This window comes from Maniola jurtina, chromosome 11, assembly GCF_905333055.1.
Source record: "Maniola jurtina chromosome 11, ilManJurt1.1, whole genome shotgun sequence".
Classification (NCBI taxonomy): domain Eukaryota; kingdom Metazoa; phylum Arthropoda; class Insecta; order Lepidoptera; family Nymphalidae; genus Maniola; species Maniola jurtina.
Genome location: NC_060039.1, coordinates 1,249,887 through 1,270,586, shown reverse-complemented (window position 1 = coordinate 1,270,586; position 20,700 = coordinate 1,249,887). Strand labels below are relative to the sequence as shown.

Genomic DNA, 20,700 nt, shown 5'->3' with positions numbered 1-20,700 from the left:
CTATAAACCAGTTATTATAATATTGGCAAACATAGGCTAATAGTAATTTGACAAAAATTATCTTTCACACAAATCTGGTCCTGACAATTACTACGAAAATAAAAAAAATCTGCTATTAAATTAGCTCAAGCGAAGCGAGCGTGAAATTTTATTTTGAATTTAATACTCTTGCTTGTGTAACTGTATTAAAATTACTGACAAAATCGATTAATAGACGATTAACTCATAATTATAGCGAATCTAATTGAATCAGGGTCACGGAATAACGTCACAACTCACAATACCTCATGTACTATGATTTGTAGTTGCTTATAATAAAACTAGATGATGCCCAACTTCGTCTGCGTGGATTTAGGTTTTTTAAAATGCTGTGGGAATTCTATGATTTCCCGGGACAAAAAGTTGCCTATGTTGATTCTGGGACGCAAGTTATCCATGTATCTTTCACATAAATCGGCTAAATGTATAGGCCTTTAAATCCCGTAGGAACTCTTTGATTTTCCGGGATAAATAATAGCCTTTGTCCATTCCCGGAATGTAAGCTAACTCTGTTCTAAACATCAAAATCGGTTAAACTGTTAGGCCGTAAAAAGCTAACAGTCAGACAGGCAGACAGACACACTTTCGCATTTATAATATTTGTTATAAGTATGGATTAGAACTCAATCATACCTTCATAGTTTTTGCTAATCTTATTAACGCTATGCTAAGAAAATCGATGACCGACTGACCGACTTCAACAGCTGTTGAGAATGTTATTCTAATTTTATACACAGGAGTGACGATCTGGGTTCCATTTCCGGTTGAGTCAATTTCAGCCTACTGATTCGCTATCACGCTTTTTAGTATTGAACTTTATTCTAACTTAAATTTGTGACACCATGAATTAATTGTTCAAAATTGATTAGAAAGCTCTCCGTTGCCATATCTAACTAATTTTTGCAGTCTCTAAGTTTGTCGATTACCTACTTAAGTTACGACACAAGTTATAGCTGTTGCATGGATCATAGTTACGTGAATACTACACTACTTGTATTAGGATGTTATGTATGAAAGCCATTGTTACAAGAGATGACAGAGGACTTCGTCTGTGTTGGTGTTGTCTGGCGGGCGTGCTCTGCCTTTTGGAGTGTTTTTTTTTGTTAAAACTGACTGGAAAGCGCTCTAAGGGGGTGCCGTGCGTGTCGGCGAGCGCCGGCACAGACGGGGTCCATACTTGTATATTTGAACTAACTTGTTACAAATAACTACAAACTTGACATTGGCTAATGTTTGTAAAGCCAGAAGAGAGAGAAAAAAAAAGAGATGACAGATGAATATTTCATTACTTCAACATTAATTTTAAAAAAAGGTCTTATTTCGGAAATGATTATTATTAAAATTGGCGCAATTTTTTTATCATGGCATTGAAATAAATACTTATTTTGATGAATTTTGGTTTACTACTGTAAAAATAAGCCTATAAAAAACTACTGAACCCATTTAGATGAAATTCAAATGAGGAATTGAATAATTTTTGACCGTTTTAGATTTTTTTTAAATTGTTAGTACTTAGATAAGTACTTACTTACTTATTCAATATAATATATTTTTGCTTAGGATTTTCTAGCAACACGTGATCTTATTCTGAAACCAAAGAATAGACTAGAAAATTATATACTTAGTTAAAACAAATTAAATAGGCTTAAATAAACGATAGATAGTTAGGTGCGTAACTTATTCATATAAAATTCGCGTTCCGTAATATTAATCCATACCCAAAATTATCAGCTGAATAAAACAAAAACTCCTAATTAACCGACGAAAATACATTTACATAATTTGTGATAACAGAATGATAACGCGCTCCAGCCAACCACAGGCCAGTAGCTCTGCGACGTCCTACCGGCCGGACGTCGATTAGCGAGCGAACTTATATATATTCCGAAAAACATTACAAAAATCCGAAAAAAACGAATAACTTCGACCAAAATCACGAAACATTAAAAAAAAAACGAAAATCCGCCATATTAGAAACCAAAACGTCAGATTTCCCGCGAAAATTCAAGGTCGTTAAAGTGACATCAGTGAGCCTGAATGCGCCAAGTTTTGTCGTATGAATAATTCGGTTTGATTAATTTATTTACTTGTGTGAAAATGCGCGTTTACTTTAACCCAGTAACTCTCTTGTACTTCTTCTCCATTCTAAAAAAAACTAAACACTGAAAGGAAATGGTGATCTTACACAACCAATGTTATGTCCAGAGCTAGCTAGTAGCTACCTACTTAGAATTTTTCTTTCCGTTAATAATAATAATTAGTGTTATATACAACAATAAACATAATTTTAAGCTATTTGCCTACATTAAACTCAGTTTGTATTAAAATTGATTTGAAAGATTGAATTTTGAAATAACTGACTTTAAAATGAGCCGTTCTTCGTATTGATTCTACTAGTTACGCGTTTTGAATTTTGTTACTGCCAGAAATAAATCTAATTTTAGGAGATAAACTCTTTCTAATGACAAATTACCATTTTGATCGTAAAATAAACCTTAGCAAACGATGATTCTAGTTCCATTTACAATCCAAGCCACTTAAAATAAAGGTGTGGGCCAAACTAATTTCTAACGCAATAAAATTTACTGCTAAGTACTGGTCTTATGCTTAATGTCCATCAAATCTATTTATCTTTCAATTTAATTTACAGTAAGATAGTTACGATTATTTGGTTTGAACCCATTCAAATGTGACGCAGTGTTTATTTAGCTGTTTTTATTTCGTTAGTAATTTTATCATTGAGTTGTTTGTTTTTCTATTTAGATCGCAGTGATCCAAATCGTGTTTGTTTTTAATTTGTTGAATTTTTAGGTATTAGTTAGTACCCACAAATTAATTTAGTTTCAGACATTTTTAGGCAAAAGTTATCTACTTTACCGAAAATTGTGCTGTAAGACATTCCTATTTGCCAAATTTCGTGATTCAAGGTCATCGGGAAGTATCTTAGGTATAGGTTTTGATTTCTTTGACGGTTCTTCACAGACAGAAAACGAAGTGATCCTTGGGTTACCTACTTTATTTTTCTCTGGAGATACCTACCAACCCTAAAAGACATTTAAATAAGTTATAGACTTTTAAAAAGAATTTGTAGATACTACTTAACTCTTTCAAATTCCAATTCAAATTATTTTTATTCAAGTAAACTTTTAATTTTATAAATAACTTTATAAATATCAAATAGGCCGATGCAAATAGGTGTCCAACATTACCTACTCTTATGACTTTAGCAAGTTACTTGTATTGTGTTGCAAATTGCACAATGACCTTTTGAAAATAATATCAAGACATTTAAGTTAGTGATACGTTCGTGGTTCACCACCCTTGACTTAGTAAGAGAGTTACTGGATCAGTTTACTTACTAGACTTGCCTTAGCGAGTTACTGGATCAAGTTACTGGACGGGTTGCAACAGTCAGAAGGCTGCGCTCAACGACCTTCGGACGCGGCCATGAGTGCATGTGCAATGTTCCAAATTTGAAATACACAATTCCGCGTTTAGGAGCAGTTCATTGTTGATGTAAAATGTTGGTTAGAAGCGTCAGTTGTCTCATAAATTGGTTACAGTAAACACGCGTCGCGTCGGTAGTAGGAATCTGAGTGAATCAGTAGGAATGTACACGCATTAGATCGAATTTTTTGTTTTCGCCACAAACTTTAGGTCAATTTACTATTGTTATAGAATACTAAATAGTATCTGTAGGTATGTAATTTAATCTGTGGTTTTTTTTTGTGACAGGCAAAGATCGAAGATCAAACAGCTGCAAATATTGTAAAGTCGGTGCATTCTTTTATTTCTCAAAAAAGTTTTTTTTAAAGCACTTTTTATCACTTCAGTAAGGCAAGATTCTTAAAAGAAAGGTGATTTTTAAATTTCTTTTTTTGTCAATAAATAAATACTTATGCGTTTCTTAAAATAATAATGAGGCAAAGGTTGCACCTACTTTATGATATTCTGAGTAAAATAACGGTCTTTTTTTAGATTATATTTTTGCGGGTAGGTAAGTAATACCTAAACCATAAACAGAAAAGTGAAGTGCGAAAAATGCAGTGCGGTGACAACATAGTTTCAACTGTCAAATGACATTGTTTTTTTGTGCTAAGTGATAGTGATAACCGATAACATGTGGCAGGCGTGCTGTAAGTGATTTACAACATGTCACTTCAAGAGGTGAGTGATAAGGGATTTTCTCTGAGGTCAAATCTTGAGGGACTTCTCATATTCACCGGCTTGCAAATGAACTGGCATACCTACTTGAAAGGAGTAACATTTTCAGGGTTCATGTAGGTATGTTTTTGACCCTATATGAGTTTCTATATTCTACCGATTTTACTTCTAAAAGCTTAAACACATTCGGATCTATGGGGTATCGTTAGGATTCATACATCATCCGGAGTTATATTTGCCTTTGCCTATAATTTTTTGAAAAAAAAAAAACAATATGGCGGCTACATTTTCAAATGTGTTTTTTTAACTTTTTATTGAGGGTACCCATGTACTTCTGCAACATTACTTTTTACGTAGGGAACCTAATACCTATGTACCTACTTAGTTCGTTTTTTGGCAGGCATAGTCGTATTATTAACCATCGAAGTTTAATTTTTTCCTGCTGGTATTACTAAAATGCCTTCCCACTTATCTGAGAGTTATGAGATTTAAAATGTAGGTTATCTTATCAGTGGCAAACAAGTTCTAAGTTTTTTTACTATTTTTGACTATGATTTGTATTATCACTATTATCTAGCTTTCTACGAATGTCTACACTATCAGATAAGAAAGAATCTAATTAAGCACTTAGTTAATATTTAAATATTCGATTTATACCTATTAATTTTGTTTTAAGTATTTTACGTACCTACCTACTTTATACCTTCTTACCATCTACTTGCCTAGGTAGATATAGATAGGTAGATAGGTAGGTAGATTAGGTAAATATAGGTATTTTAATAATATCTTTTTTTTATTAGGGCCATTTAGGGCATTTTTTTCATTTTCAGGGTATATATCTCCATAAAAAAGAACCTTTATACGATCACTTCACTGTTTAAAAAAGTAGTTAACTTCCTATCTCTTTCGTTAATTCGTCTAAATTTTTCAGTTTCAAGAGCGTTTACCTTGAAACTAAAAGATTAATGATTTGGCTACATACGCCGAATTTTAATATTCGACATAAATTCTGTTCACGGGCCGAACATTATACGAAAAATGATTCACAAAAATGACTTTTAACCTTGTTATTTTTTCATCAAACATTCTTATCATTTAATCTTTTACGCACACACATGGACTTATCGTACGCACCTTTATTTTTTAAGAAGGTAGTAAATAAACTAAAATGTCTGAATTAATTGTGACACAATAACAATTAAATTAGTAACTACCTAGTAAAAAATTACAAATTAAAAAATACGATTTCATTAGAGCAGTTAATAGTGTGAGGGAGACACTAAAAAACTCATATTATCTTTGCCGTAAAAGCGCGTGAACAAACTAAAAGCCGAAATTCGGCTCCAGTCTACCGAAGTTCGGCATTGACACATTCAAACTCGGTATTCACTATTTACTAGAATTTATAAACATTCGGTCACTAGTCGTTAGTAATTGTTATAAATATATTAATTAACCGCCATATTACTTATATAATGTATTGTTTTCAGTGGTTTTCCGTGAACCGTGGGTTCATTTAAATATCGCTTATCCCATGACATCACCTACCTTTATAGATGTTGTTTTTAAACGCAGTTCAAAATATGGTAATAGCAACTTTGTATGTAAATAAACTTGGAACTAAGATTTGCGTACTTTACAATATTCTATACATATACTTAATACAAAATTCTTCAAAGAAAAAATTTGTAATTTTTATTTTTTTGGTTTTCTCTTATTATACTTTTATGTGAGTTTGTGTTTGATGTGTATTTTTTGCGGGTTTACAAAAAAAAAATGAGTGAACAGGCATCTTCTAGACAGGCGTGCTCCACCTTAGGCTGCGTCATAGACTATTTGGTGTAATTATTGTAGGCAATAGTTAACGAGTTATACTTACTAACTTAGTTAAAATAACCACATAGCGATCCGTCTGTATGTAGAACAGCTATTTATTCTATGACGTCAACACCTAGTATACAGTTCGGCATTGTGAGAAACAACGCCGAAGTTGTACATATAGGCAGTGTTAATTGTGAAAACAACTGAAATTCGTAGGCCCATAACAATACCCATAATTAGCGGCGCGCTAACTTCCAAGGGCAGCTTTCCTGCTTTTACAGACCTTAGAAATACGTAGAACTGGCATCCACGCAATATTCATCCGTAAAAACTATCCTCGTATCGTATTTTTGAAGGATCATCTGTTTAAATGTTTTTTCGTGGTACAGAAACACGTTGCTTGCCGGGGACGGGCTATTACGGAGAGGCTACTTTTGTCCCGGGAAATCAAAAGTTCCCACGGGATTTTCAAAAACCTAAATTCACGCGGGCGAAGCTGGGGGCATCAGCTAGTTCAAAAATAAGATTTCTACGCGCTGCGAGGCACTGCGGAATAATTCTTACTCGTACAAAAGTGGTAGTACTGTACCTACTCACTAAATTAATTAATGTGATAATTAAAAACACCAAATTAATCGTAGTAACTATGTACCCGTTATCTACGATATAAAATATAAAAATTAAGTAATATAATTAAAAAGTTAGTTAAATCAGTCCTGTGTACGCATTCGCCAGTCTGCATCAGTGGTGATAGAATAGTTTTAATTGCGGCGCGCCCTCGCGGCCGCGGCCGGTGGCAAACGTTCCAACTTGAGCTGTGGTCGATACCAGCTACAGGGGTGTGGCTGACTTCCGGCGATTCCTTGAGACTATTGCGTGTTAAAGAATTAATGTCCGTCTGTCTGTTTGCTAGCTCTTCACGTTTCATTCTTCACAGTTCACCGAGATAGCTTGCATAGTGTGCTTGCGTACCAGGGCATCCAAAAAAATCAGCCAAGTGCGAGTCAGAATCGCGCATCGAGAGTTCCGTATTCGGTCGGGTGGTATTTTTTCGACATTTAAATAACGATAAATCAAAAACTATTATGCATAAAAATCTGTTTTAGAATGTACAGGTAAAGCTCTTTTAAATGATACCTACCCCACTCGGTTATAGTTAGTTACCTATCTTAGTTTGAAAATTGAAACACATTTTAATTTTTTCGCAAATTTACGGTTTTCGGACAACAAAGTGATCCTATAAGTGTTCCGTTTTTCCTTTTGAGGTACGGAACCCTAAAAAAATGTTAATTGAATCAGTTAGATGGCCTGTGATTTGATAGCAAGTTGATAGTGAGCTTGATAGCTAGTGTGACCATGCCAATCACCTCTGATTGGCCGACATTCTCTGGCTATTGGCTAAAATGGATTACTGCAAAAATAAAACCACTAATTAAGTCAATAACAGCAATTGAGACTGTAGCAATCATTGATGCAGCTCTTTCGCAATCGACCAGCAGCACCATTATAAGTCCGTACCTATAGACTCCCTTGCGGGGAACGTTGTATAATGTATATCTACTTACAAATTAAAATCAAACTCATAGCCGTGGTCGATACACATAGGTGTGGCTTCCCTTGTGATTCACTCAGACTCAGGGTCATAGCTCCTTCACATTATAAGAACTAACATTTCTTATAGTTTCATAGACCTACCTCAATCGTCTACAGGCACGTACATTTTTCCATTAATAATCACATAATAGAGCCTCGATAGCTCAACGGTTGAGGAGCGGACTGAATTCTGAATGGTCGGCGGTTCAAACCCACCCGTTGCACTATTGTCGTACCTACTTCTAGCACAAGCTTAACGCTTAATTAGAGGGAAAGGGGAGTATTAGTCATGATTATCATGGTTGATATTCTTTGTGCAAAACACAAAAAATACAAATACAATGGTAGGGGTTTCTAGGGGTAATCTTACAGTGCGTTCCCAAATCCTTCCGCATACAACTCGACTAGGTAGGTACTGTTAAAACTCTTAGGTTTACCGATTACTAAATAAATAAATTAAAATATTTTATTTGCCAAATCATGGGTATACAACAAGTTAACAGGGCTCTCTCCGTCACTCGTTTCATACAATCGTAGTTCCAATTTCATTTGAATATTAAGCAACCAAAGTCCATGAAATTTTGCAGACATATTTTAGAAACTAATATCTGTGTCTGTGGTGTTTTAGATTTTTCTAAAAATATGTAGTTTTAAAATTACAGGGGCTCAAAGATTTGTATGTAAATTTTTAAGACCGCATAACTTTGAAATCGAATATTTTAACAGAAATCTGGAAAACCACAGACAAAGATATTAGTTTCTAGAATATGACTGCAAAATTTCATAGACTTTGGTTGCTTAATATTCAAATGAAATTGGAACTAAGTACGATTGTATGAAACGAGTGACGGAGAGAGCCCTCTTTATAATAAGTCGGTACAATCCCTTACACAATCGACTGTCACCGATAGTGTGCAAATATTTAAATTGAATATTGTCTATCAGCTGGTGTAGGTATGGTGTAGGTACATACGTATAATGGTACGTTTTTTTTGGGCACATAAATAGATAGTTGTAGGAACCTTCTATAAAGTTTTACTTACTAGGTTTCAACTTGCAAGCCATAGCCAAGGAGCCAACATTTAAGAGTGTCCCATGTCCTAGCCTATCTATCATGGCCTAGTTTCCTTTATTGACTTCAATTGTATTTATCGATCGATATCCAGATAAAATGGCAATAGATTTCAATCGACAATTGCAGAAACTTATCTGATCAAACGCATATTTGTCTTGTTGAATTTCCCTTAAGTAGGTATACAAGATAGTAAAAGCACAGAATAGTAAAAAAGAAGTTAAGAGGTGTGTGCTTGACATCGAACCCCCGACCCCCCCGATGAGGCCGACGTCTTAGCTACTAGGCTATCACCGCCTCTCGGATCATTCATCAGATTACTAGGCCAGAAGAATCATTAAAAACCCCGTAGGAAGGGCTGTTTTATATGAATTTAAATTGTGTCTAATGAACGTTGAGAATAGGTCAAAGGAAACGCAGTATTTCCGTAACATGTTACAAATTCACAGTATTACCAAATAAGCTACATTACAACACCTATGAAATTACATCCTAATGATACATTCATCTCACAAATAAAGTAGGTAAGCGCTTAAACTAACCTACCTACTGCATTTACTCAATTATTGCTTACTTAGGTACGGCCAAAATTAATAGATATTGGCGCAGGTTCTGTTGTTTCTTTAAACTTTTAGAAAAGGTATCTGCATCTTTTTCTTTTTAATATTGCTAATAAAGGACAGAACATGAATTTTACGTTTATGAGACGCTACAAACAAAAAGCTCGCGACTATAGTGCGTTTCATCGAATAGTACCTATGGCGTTATGTTGGCTCCCCTGTCTGTTGGGTGGTCATTGGCACCATATTCGCATGAGAAGACGCAGATTTGTTTATTTTCATTTGATTTTCATAATTCATTTCATTCATTCAGGAAAATGAAATGAAAATAAACAAAATCTGTGTCTTCTTATGCAAATATGGTGCCAATGACTTGGGCAGACAGGGGAGCCAACATAACGCCATAGGTACTATTCGATGAAACGCACTATAGCCGCTAAAGTTACGAAGTTTGACAGTTCTAAAAATTAAATTTAAAACTGCCAAACTGTGTCCGTCCTTTTCATATTTCATTAGTAAGAAGAGGATGAGAATACTCTAGAATTTAGTTTTTCTCAGAATCAGTACTATTAGAATCAATCCTATCTGTAATTTTTTGATAATAAGTTACTTAGCAACATTGTTACTATATGAAGGTTTTTATTGACTAAGAGAGGAGAAATCAAAGAGAATCTACTTCTAAGATTTCGTTCGTACTTTCAGTGAACCGAGCATAATGAAGTAGGTAGGAATGTACGTTATTTATTTTGCATGTTTGGATTTATTTTGTAATTATTTTGGTTGGAGATTTTCTAAATGAGACAAAAGTTTGAATTTTTTGAAGAAGTTACGATATTGTTTTACATTAACAGGGCCCTCTCCGTCACTCGCTTCATACAATCTTAGTTCCAATTTCATTTGAATATTAAGCAACCAAAGTCCATGAAATTTTGCAGACATATTCTAGAAACTAATATCTGTGTCTGTGGTGTTTTAGATTTTTCTAAAAATATGTAGTTTTAAAAGTACAGTGGCTCAAAGATTTGTATGTAAATTTTTAAGACCGCGTAACTTTGAAACCGAATATTTTAACAGAAATCTGGAAAACCACAGACATAGATATTAGTTTCTAGAATATGTCTGCAAAATTTCATGGACTTTGATTGCTTAATATTCAAATGAAATTGGAACTACGTTTGTATGAAGCGAGTGACGGAGAGACCCCTCTTAATAACTTTGTTATTAGTATCCGACGTGATGTTGAAATATATTCCGGGCGCGGGCGAGGAATGTAACGATTGACGTCGTCTGTAAGATATTAAAATGCTGCTTTATTTCAAGACATGTTTCAGCTTACAGCCTGCACACGTATGCGTCTAATTTTAACACGCTATGGAAAAATGGAAAACAAATTCGGTATTCAAGCGTTACTCAATATTATAAATGCGAAAATGTGTCAGTCTGTCCGTTTGCTAGATAGTTTTTAATGATCCATTCGTTTTATCCAATTTCGAGGTAGGGTAAAAGGTAGCTGCTGTGATAGCCTAGTGGTTAACGTCCGCCTCCTTGTCGGGATCAATCAATCAATGCCATCAATATTAGATACTAGCTGTGCCCGCGACTTCGTTCGCGTGGAATAGTGACTTTTCGGGCAGCATATACTCTGTACGTTAAAAATGTTCGCTGTGATTCTTTAAATTGACATAACTTTTTTATTTATGAACAGATTGACATGAAATAAACACTAAATGTTAAGTGAAGCTTACTACAATATATTAGTGAAAACCGTATCTAAATCGAATAAGCCGTTTCTGATATTAGCGTGCACAAACACACAGACAAACAGACAAACAGACAAAAATGAATAAGAATTTTGCCTTGATTTTCACTTCTTTTGCTTAGTTGCAATAGGCCTATTTTACGCATGTAAAAATATTTGACTAGACACTTTCTAACTAGTCCATCGCTGTTATTAGGCAATCGATCGTCTAGTTCTTAGATTTTGCCTAATAAATACTTACTCAATAATTGAACATTCCAAAAATCCGCCTTTTGGCAAACTTATTGCCGGTAAGTAGGCTAAATTTTTTACAGTGGGATTTTGTACCTAACTGCATTTTAACTTAGGTATATTTGGTGGGTAGATTTCGCTAGTTTGTTTAGGTTGTTTTAACTTACCGCTTACACTTAAATAACTCAAATGATCAAAGCATCGCTGTTGCCCTCAATATTATAATTATTTTTATATCTAAGTTCCAAAATTATAAATGGTAGGTAGGCTATTCAAATTAAAACCTTTCCGTTATGAATCACGCACTTTCACTTTAATTTTGGCAAGGGCCCGAGAAAGTGGAAAGTTCCTTTTTATCGCTTCATGGTCGTTACAAGGAATAAGGATACATTTATATTGCGCCTTGAAAAGACATCATTCGTTTTATTTTAATTGAGACAGTATAATTTCGATTCCATATAAAGTGGCTGTGATTTACAGACGGACTGAACGAAATTATAAGGGTTCCTTATTCCAGAACGGATTCCTAAATGTATGCTTACCTACAGTCAGAGTTAGACCCCGAAAAATAAATTAAGTACATAAGTACTAGACAAATGGGTGCTGACTCTAAAGGGACCTTCAAAATCCAAATGAGAAATCCTTATTCGTCAAATTCCAAATCAGACCAAAACATTTTCAATAATATTAAATCTATTATATTAGGTAGGTATTCTGTCGTAATCTAAGCCAATTTGAAGAGGCTCTAGGGATTGTAATGAAATAAATGAAATATTGTTATACTTTTAAATAAATGAATATTTTCTGTTCGTTATTGAATCTTATTAATTCTACAATATTAGTCTGCATGCACCCTAATTATTATTACAAAATATTTATTTAAGCCCCACTTTCGCCTAACCAGAGTAACTACACGTTGATATCAGTCAATATGCATTAAGATATTTATGGATTCAATTACTTTGGCGCCATTCAATATGTACATACTCGTATACTAACATTGAACATATCTATATAATTTGTCTTCATGGTAATAAGAACACTGCAGCTGACTTTAGTTTAAACAAACTGGGAAAGCGCTTTAAAATAATGACGGCTTACCAAATTAGATACACCTACTGATTCGCTAAATTAGTGTCTAACACTGATAGCCACTGAGTCCATTCGACATTTATTTTCAATCCAATGAAGGTTTTCTACGAAATAATATTTTAATATCACCCAGTGATGCAGCAATGTATAACCAACCAATGTCAAATGAGCTCGGTATTTATTCAATGTTAGACATTGAGTTAGCGAATCATACTGTAAAACTTCTTATATAAAAGTTCTAATAACATATCTCTTCCACAGGCATGCCTAGAACAAGAAGCACGCGTAGCTGAACTACGGTCCCTAGCCGCAAGGGTTGCAGCTGAGACCGGTTCCAGAGCTCTCCAAGCTGATGCCGACTCCTTAGCCAGGCGGCTTCAGTTGGTAGCTGGCGCTGTACAGGCTTTAGCAGACCTGGGCGAGGCCAGGCAGGTCGCTCGGGCTAAAGCTCAGCACGCCAAGGAGATGTTCTGCGATATGCGACAGGTTGGTATTTGTTCAAAGATAGTATTCATTCTCTACGTGATCAAATCAAAAATAATTCAATATTTGGTTTCGGGTCAGCGTCCTACACCAAATACCAAATTTCAGGTTTGCAACTCATTTTGTCTACGAGCTAGAGACATGGTGGACGGACAGACAGACAGCAGAGCGACATTAATAGATAGGGCTCGGTTTTTACCCCTACGAAAATACAGAACTCTGATGAGGAGATCCGTGGGAAAACTAGAGTAACCGATTTAGCTCAACGGGTTGCAAAGCTGAAGCGTCAATAGGCAGGACACATAGTTCAAAAACCGATAGACGTTGGAGTGCTAAAGAGTTAGAATGGCAACCTTGCACCGGAAATCACAGCGTTGGAAAATCCTCCATCAGGTGGATAGATGATATCGAACGAGTCACAGGGAGCTGTTGGATTCAGGTGGCGCAAGACCATGGCGTGTGAACTTTGGAAAACCCTACAAGAGATGCCCCTATGTCCAGCAGTGGATGTCTATCGGTTAATAATGATGATGATGGTTAAAGTGGTAGTAAAGGTACTGGGACAGGGAATAACCAGATGCCAATATCTTAGCCAGATGGCTTAATTGACCTGGATGACACCAGACTATTCGTTTCACCCAGGTTCCAAAAATAGAAACGGTGTTGTGTGGTTGTCCATCAAGTTGGTACCTGGATAACTAATTAGTTTGTCTGATGCTTTAATGAATAATTAACTTTTGGATCCAATTTGTTTTTTTTTTTTTTAAAGAATATTAGCCATGTTAAATGACTAATATTCCCCTTTCCTCTCCAACTAAGCGTCAGGCTTGTGCTAGGAGTAGGTACGACAATAGTGCAACGGGCGGGGTTTGAACCATCGACCTTTTGATTTTCAGTCCACTCCTTTATCAGTTGAGCTATTGAGGCTCTAACTTAAATTTAGAAGCAAGTTATTTTAATGTAGATAAATTATAGAATTTGTGTACATATTATGACATCATAATAACAGATAACATATTATAAGATCAAGGTAATGACTAAAGTCCGATCGTGGACGTTAAATATCTTGATTTCAAACTCCAGATTTAGAGCAACGCACTCATCCGATCCAACTCCGTGAAAATGATATCTCTCCGGCATCCGTGACATCTCTCGGATGTACCTCGGATTTAAATCGGACGTATGACGTACATAATATGTCAAAGATGTCCACTTGTATTTGGATCAGAGATCGGATTAGTGCGTAAGCAATAACCGAGTTCGGTCCGAATTTTTTATATCCGTATTTTCATGGGCTCGGATCGGATGAGTGCATAATCACTCTTAGGCCAGAGGACATTTAGTCCATTAATTGAGACGGATCCTAATAAAATCACAAATACAAATCCGTATTTTGGTTGCACTGAAGCTTATCAATGCCATATTGGAGATCAAATTATCATCACTCCATGTAGAAACTGATACTCAGCCAAACACTGCACCGATTAGAACCATAATAAATTATTTGTTCGAACAATAAGAGGCTATATATTTATAGGGACAACGTACGTATACAGGGATTATAATATAACATGGGTGCTATTTTGAGCATCCATGTTATAAAAATCGACATTAATTTATGACTAACGACAGCCCGCGGCTTCTTTCAACGAAAATATAAATATTCATTGTTCCCTATCCCTTAAGAATTTCGAAAAATCCAACCTTATTCCTTGTTAAATGAAGGGGATCTGTGTACAAAATTTCAGCTTTCTATAGTAGGGTTTGGGCTAGGCATTGATGAGTCATTCAATGAGTGAAGCAGGTCTTTCGTCGTATACCTACTTAAGTAAGTGATAAAGTGCGAATATTATAGCCTAAGAGTAGTATAAACTAATGATTTTAAGCTTATTTCGTGGTTTAACGACCAAGAGTAGGTAATATGTATATCCCTTGATTATAACGTAAGCAAAAATATAGGTAGGTAGGGACAGATCTTTAGTAATAAGATTGCTTGCTAGTGCTACGTATTTTAATAAGTATAAAACCGATCCCATCTCGCTAAAAAACTTATTTAAGTAAGTATGTCAATATCATTATGATTTATAAGAAAAAGACTATTTCATTGGTGTGTAACAAAGACTAAGTTATATCAGCGAATTCATATAACCCATGAAACAAAGTGAAGCTATAACGGTGTCCATAACTGTATTATTATAGTGCCCAGTCACGCATTATGTCCCAAATGGGCTTGGCCCCATGTGGACGGGATATGCCATACCTTTTTGGGTGGAGAAGTAAAGAGGATTAATGCATTTTCTTTATTAGTCGTGGCGTGTTTATATTATAAGTAACCATAATAATATGAAACTTGGATTGAATAATAATACAGTATGAATGACCACAGCTGAGCGAGAACCTACTAGCTTTTAGGACATCACTTAGACTCACTGGACCTATGGTTTGTTGGGCACTTATAATCCAAAATTTTTGTCGAGGTTTTTGTTCGTAGCATGTAGGTACATAATTTAATCTGTAGTTATTTTTTGAATTAAAAAGAATTGAATTTAAATATTTATAGATGCCCAAGTAAGAATCTCTGTAATTATCATGCGGGGTCGTGACAGTATTGATTTTTTATCCTATCAAAATATAGCTAGAACATTTACTTATGATGATATTATGAAAATTAATGTAACTATTATTTTTGTTACAGGATCTTACGCCAGTTCACGAAGATAGCGAAATAGTTGAAGACAAATTGATAGCACTACGTGATAACCTCATCGCACTCGGCAAGAGCGAAGCGGACATTGCACCCGCCAAAGCGGAACTCCCAGACATTGATCGAGACGTATCAGACGAACACTCGATTGTAAGGATACTGGAGCTATGGCAGGCGATGTTCAGGGACACGTTCCTCCACTATCACAGACTATCAACCGCGCTGGTAAGGTCTGGAGACGCTGCGACTGCCTTGAGGCTATGGAACGAGTACCTCTTAGACTTGCAATCGTTCTTGTCCGGTTCAATACCAACGGACTACGAAAACTTGACGGAACATCGTCGACTATGCCGCGTCCATAGAAACTTGTTAGCATCACAAAGATCTGTACTCATGAATGAGAACAGGGAAACCAAGAACCGCGATCTAGCAGACAAGTTCGACACTCTCACTAATCTTCACAATGAAACTTTGGCTCGAATAGTTGAAAGACATGATGAAGTGTGCACGCGTATTGCTGCATGGGATGAATATAGAGAAATTTACACCGAACTGCTCAGATGGCTCAAGGAAATTGAAAGGGAAAAAGAAAAGTTACAGTTAAGGTATGTACATATAAAGAGGATACACAAGATCTTAGCCAAAATACAGAATCTCACAGATACACTACCTGAAGGTAGAAAGCTAAACGAAAAATTATTAGGAAACCTTAAAAAGGTACTAGAGTTTACAGAAGATACGTACGGTGCTTCTGTGAGAATGGAATATGCGGGTATAGTTAAAAGGGTCGACAATTTACAAGCCAGTCTTGACACGTGGCGCGACTTCCTAACTCGAATACTTGGACTCATCGGTGAATATGAAACGTTAACTGGTGACTTACAGAAATTATACAATAAAACCCAAAATGAAATAATGTCTTACTCTGATGAAGACCGTCTATCTCGGCCTCAGCTCAAGAAATCAATAGACAAGTATAGTGATTTGAGGAAAAAGATAGATAGAACTGAAACGCAAATAGAAGCGCTTAGCGTTATCCAAGAACAATTGAAAGAATGCCTCAGTCCACAGGATATAAGGATAGTTAACCAGAAAGTCTGGCAACTTCGACAACAACGGGCGGATTTAGAACACCAACTCTCTATAATAATTCACAGGCTACAAGAGCGACTAGAAATTTACACAATATTTGACTCAAGGCTAAGTCGGTTTGCCGAATGGATGACTATGCTCGAATCTCGTCTCGAAACTACCACTTCAACTAGCGACATAGGAGCCTTGGATCCTCAGGACTTGATCAGAAGGATAAATTCAGACGTTCATGCAGAAACTGCCATGAAAGAACGCGAATTTGAGTGGCTTACAGAAACTGGTAGTGCTTTAGTTGATTTATCTAAAAAGGATGAAAAGTCGTACAGTAAAAATACATCCAAACATCTTAAAGATATACAGGAGCGCTGGCATAGACTACAAGAAACTGGAAGAAGTCGAATCGCTAAAATCAATGAATTGCTCGAAACTATTACTCAACTTGAAGAACGTTTGACGGAAATTAGATTGAGATTGCACTCCATAGAAGCTAATTTATCCAAACCGGTTGTATTAGAACATTTAACAGCCAAAGCTGTTGATAGTAAATTCCAAGAACGTGATGAAATACATAAAGACATTGAAAACGAAAGCGGAGAAATTGGCAAAACGTTAAACCTTTGCGAACTCATATTTAACGACCCTGATGTACTAAGAGGAAACTTCGATCTGCGCAACTTACATACAGGAGTCGATATTGTTGAGAAAAAATGGAAAAACATTTGTGATATGTCCGAGCAGCGTAAAAAGGCGCTGAAAGAAATTCGAAAATCAGCAGAACTTGCTAATTCTCTCTTACCCAAAGTGGAAAAGAAACTAGATGCGATAGAGAAGAGAGTCGAGAAAATTGAGACGCGTAAACAGCGGGGTGAAGCAGAAGACGAGAGCGTATCGAAGGCTGTTACGAAAGATTTGGATAATCTAGAAGGGGATATAAAGAAGTTGGAAGATGCTTATAGTCGCGTGGCATCTGCTCGGGGTATTGAACTTCGTGGTCACGGAGCTGATGATGCTGCGAGATTAAGAGCTGCAGTCAGACGTTGGCAACAGCTTCGTGGAAGATTGGACTCTGCTGGAGCTGACGCACATAGACAGTTCGTGGCCGCTCATGGCAAAGCAGTTGTGTCGTTAGCTGAAGCTGATGTCAGATTGACCAGAGCTTTGCATCTCGCTCCTACCCCAACCGACAAAGTAGCAACTCTTAAGGAATTAGATGTGAGTATTCAAACATATTATTACACAAGCCGTAAGGAATTATTGTGTAACCTTCCTTATCACATGTCTGACACACTTTTTTTGCATTTCAATGTGATTTATTATTAGTTGATGAATGATAAGCGCAGTTAATAGTACATTGGCTTTGTTATCGATGTTTCGCGGTTTCTCATTTACATTTAAATGTATGAAAGTTGTGCTATTAAAAACTGCTGGTATATGTTTGTATAAAATGGTATATATTTCTAAATAGAAAAAAAAATACCAAAAACATTCATCAGTAGCAAATTACTGCATTCTTGGGTGCAGATTGAAATGCACAAAGATGACAAATGCTTACAAAATATTTTTTCTCTATTTCTAATTCTATACAGCATTACATTCGTTATAACAATTGTTTTTTTTTTTGGCTAAATTATCAAACTCTTTCTGTGTCAATAATTCCAGAGTGTCAACCAATCAGATAGATCGTGATCATTAGGAACAATTATTATGGTTTGATGCCAATGACTGTTTATGGTGGTCTTAAAATTATTTCTCTTTTTCCCAGGGTGTGGAAGAAGACCTCCGTGATTGTGAAGCGTTAGTGGACGATGCTGACAGGCTGTCCGTAGCAGTAAGCTCCGTGCCCGGGGTAATGGATATGGTGGGCGAATACCGCGCGCTGTTCGCTGATGTCAGGACAAGACTAGAGTTAGCCAGGGCTGAGGTGGTTGGAGATGTAGACAGTGCTGTACAGGTATAATTTTTTGAAAAAACTCACCTTTAGAATCCAAAAACTTTTCTGTGGTTAACTATCCCAGAGAGGTTGACTTTATAGTTATTTCTAGATTGAATGTAAATGGGTGATTTTGTTCTTTTTAAAAACAATCGATAAGCGATAGAAATAAATCGATACTGACTAAAAATTCCAAACTGGAATAAGATAGTTATTGGTACCACAAAATAGGTACCGTCACTTATGTAGATTTTTCTGGAGGAAAAATGGATGCTGTAGTTTCTAAACCGTCTTAATTATTATTCACTCAGATATTTTCACTTTTCATGACATCTGAGATAGTGTAACTAGCTGTTATTAAGTATAGATCATTAAAAAAATAACTTTTTTTTATTCTTCTTCAACAGGTCGATACTCTGAAATGGGAAACTGATGCTGCTTTACAAGTGGACACATTGACCTCTAAAGAGACCTATCGTGTCGAACTAGCATCTGCCGTCAAAGAAACATCAGAATCACTTGAAGCACTAAGAACTGTTTTACTCCATGAAGTTAAAGAAAACGCTGGAAGCGACGAACTGGCTACATTGGCTAAAGAAATAGCTAAAGCAGGGGCTAAGCCTGAACAGACATTAGAACTTGCTAAACATCTATCAGAACTATTGCTAACAGAATGTGATGCTACCGAAGAAGAAGCGATGATGAAGGAGGTTGAATCTCTATCGTTAAGATACGAAGACTTATTGGCGCAAGCTAAGAAACGGGAACTACAGATCAACAATTTAAGGTAAGCCTTTTTCTAAATACAATTCACTGTGTCATATGTTTCAATTTGTATGGATATCGAATTCAAGTTGTTGAAAATTGTATAAGTATGGTCAAAAGTCGAATCTTAGCTATAGGCAATTTATATAGCTCAGGTATAACAAAAGATTTTAGTCAAAGCTCAAACGAACGACCTTTGACTAACCATATTTGGGTTAGGAAGAGTGCCTGAACTTAAAATAATAAACTTCGGTTTTTGAATTGTTCTGCCTAGAATGGTTAATATCATTTTATTCATATTTCATTATACTTTACTTTTCCTCTATCTAATAAAGTTTCCTGAGTTAGCATTTTCCAGGATTGGTAAATTTGTAAGTTAAGTTTCGGCTTTTGACTGTCAATATGCAAAAAGGGATTTAGCAAAGATCTGTGTATGGCAATGCAAAGTAGATGCACAAGCACGTTTGGATTTGGTGGTGGGCTTAGTATTTCGTTCGTGACAGTCACTTTTAACTTTCCAGCACTAATTTTATTAAACATTTTAATATTTTCTTAAATAACAAAATTCTTAACTAATACTGGTTCTAAGAATTACGGATGTAAAAGTCTAATAATATATCCTCTGAATCTTTATTTATTCTATACGAAAGATGGTTCGAGTAAATATTATGTTATTCTTCATTAGGTTCAAATTCAACAACCTTTTTATATTAATCTTTATTTATTTTCTAACAAACATGTGGTGTTATTGTTATTCAAAACTTTCTTATCTTCTGCCAAAGCATTAATATATATCTAATAACTGTCTTATTCAAAATCCAATCGATGTTAAAAGTAAAGAAGGACTCCTTATTGAAATTCAATTCATTCAGGTTGAAATACATAAAATTGTTAAGTAATTTAGGTAAATCATTATTATTTAAATGTGTATCATTGTTCATCATAGCAACAGGAATAGTCAATATAAGATATTAAATACTTATCAATTCAATTCTGATTATTTTACGAGTAAATGCAATTTTTATTCTCCTTTCATCTTTAAAGTAAAATTAACGTTCTTCGGGAACATCTTTTGGTTTTGGTGATATCAATACTTCAAATATTCTGAATTGGCCGTCTCCAAATACCATTCTAGAAGAATCAATCTCCATAGTTATAAAACCCAGTGTTATTGCTTGTTAACCTGGCATGCGATATTAAACAGTCGTTTTTGGTCCTAGGTTGCCCCACTCCGCATCGTACGCTCTCACGTGCGAACAGTGAGTACCTACTGCTTCATAATATTTTCTATAATAATACCTATTATGTTGATTACTCAATAGAAATTCGCTCGCAACCTTTCCATAGTAGTTATCTATTTTGTCTTTGGTGGAAGATGTGGCTAGTACCTAACCA

At 35.5% G+C, this 20,700-nt stretch overlaps 1 protein-coding gene across 9 annotated transcripts in view; it reads left to right on the top strand.

The window, feature by feature from the left end:
• The window catches only part of LOC123869376 (nesprin-1), a 186,773-nt gene that overhangs the window by 158,669 nt on the left and 7,404 nt on the right, over positions 1-20,700 (top strand). For 7 of the 9 annotated variants that reach the window (XM_045912259.1, XM_045912265.1, XM_045912261.1 and 4 more), the window contains 5 exons: positions 12,593-12,817; positions 15,510-17,822; positions 18,373-18,561; positions 18,948-19,327; positions 20,526-20,564. In XM_045912259.1, coding sequence (XP_045768215.1) covers positions 12,593-12,817; positions 15,510-17,822; positions 18,373-18,561; positions 18,948-19,327; positions 20,526-20,564 — 3,146 coding nt within the window. The remainder of the gene's footprint in view (positions 1-12,592; positions 12,818-15,509; positions 17,823-18,372; positions 18,562-18,947; positions 19,328-20,525; positions 20,565-20,700) is intronic. The other 2 variants (XM_045912266.1, XM_045912260.1) reach the window with 1 other exon arrangement.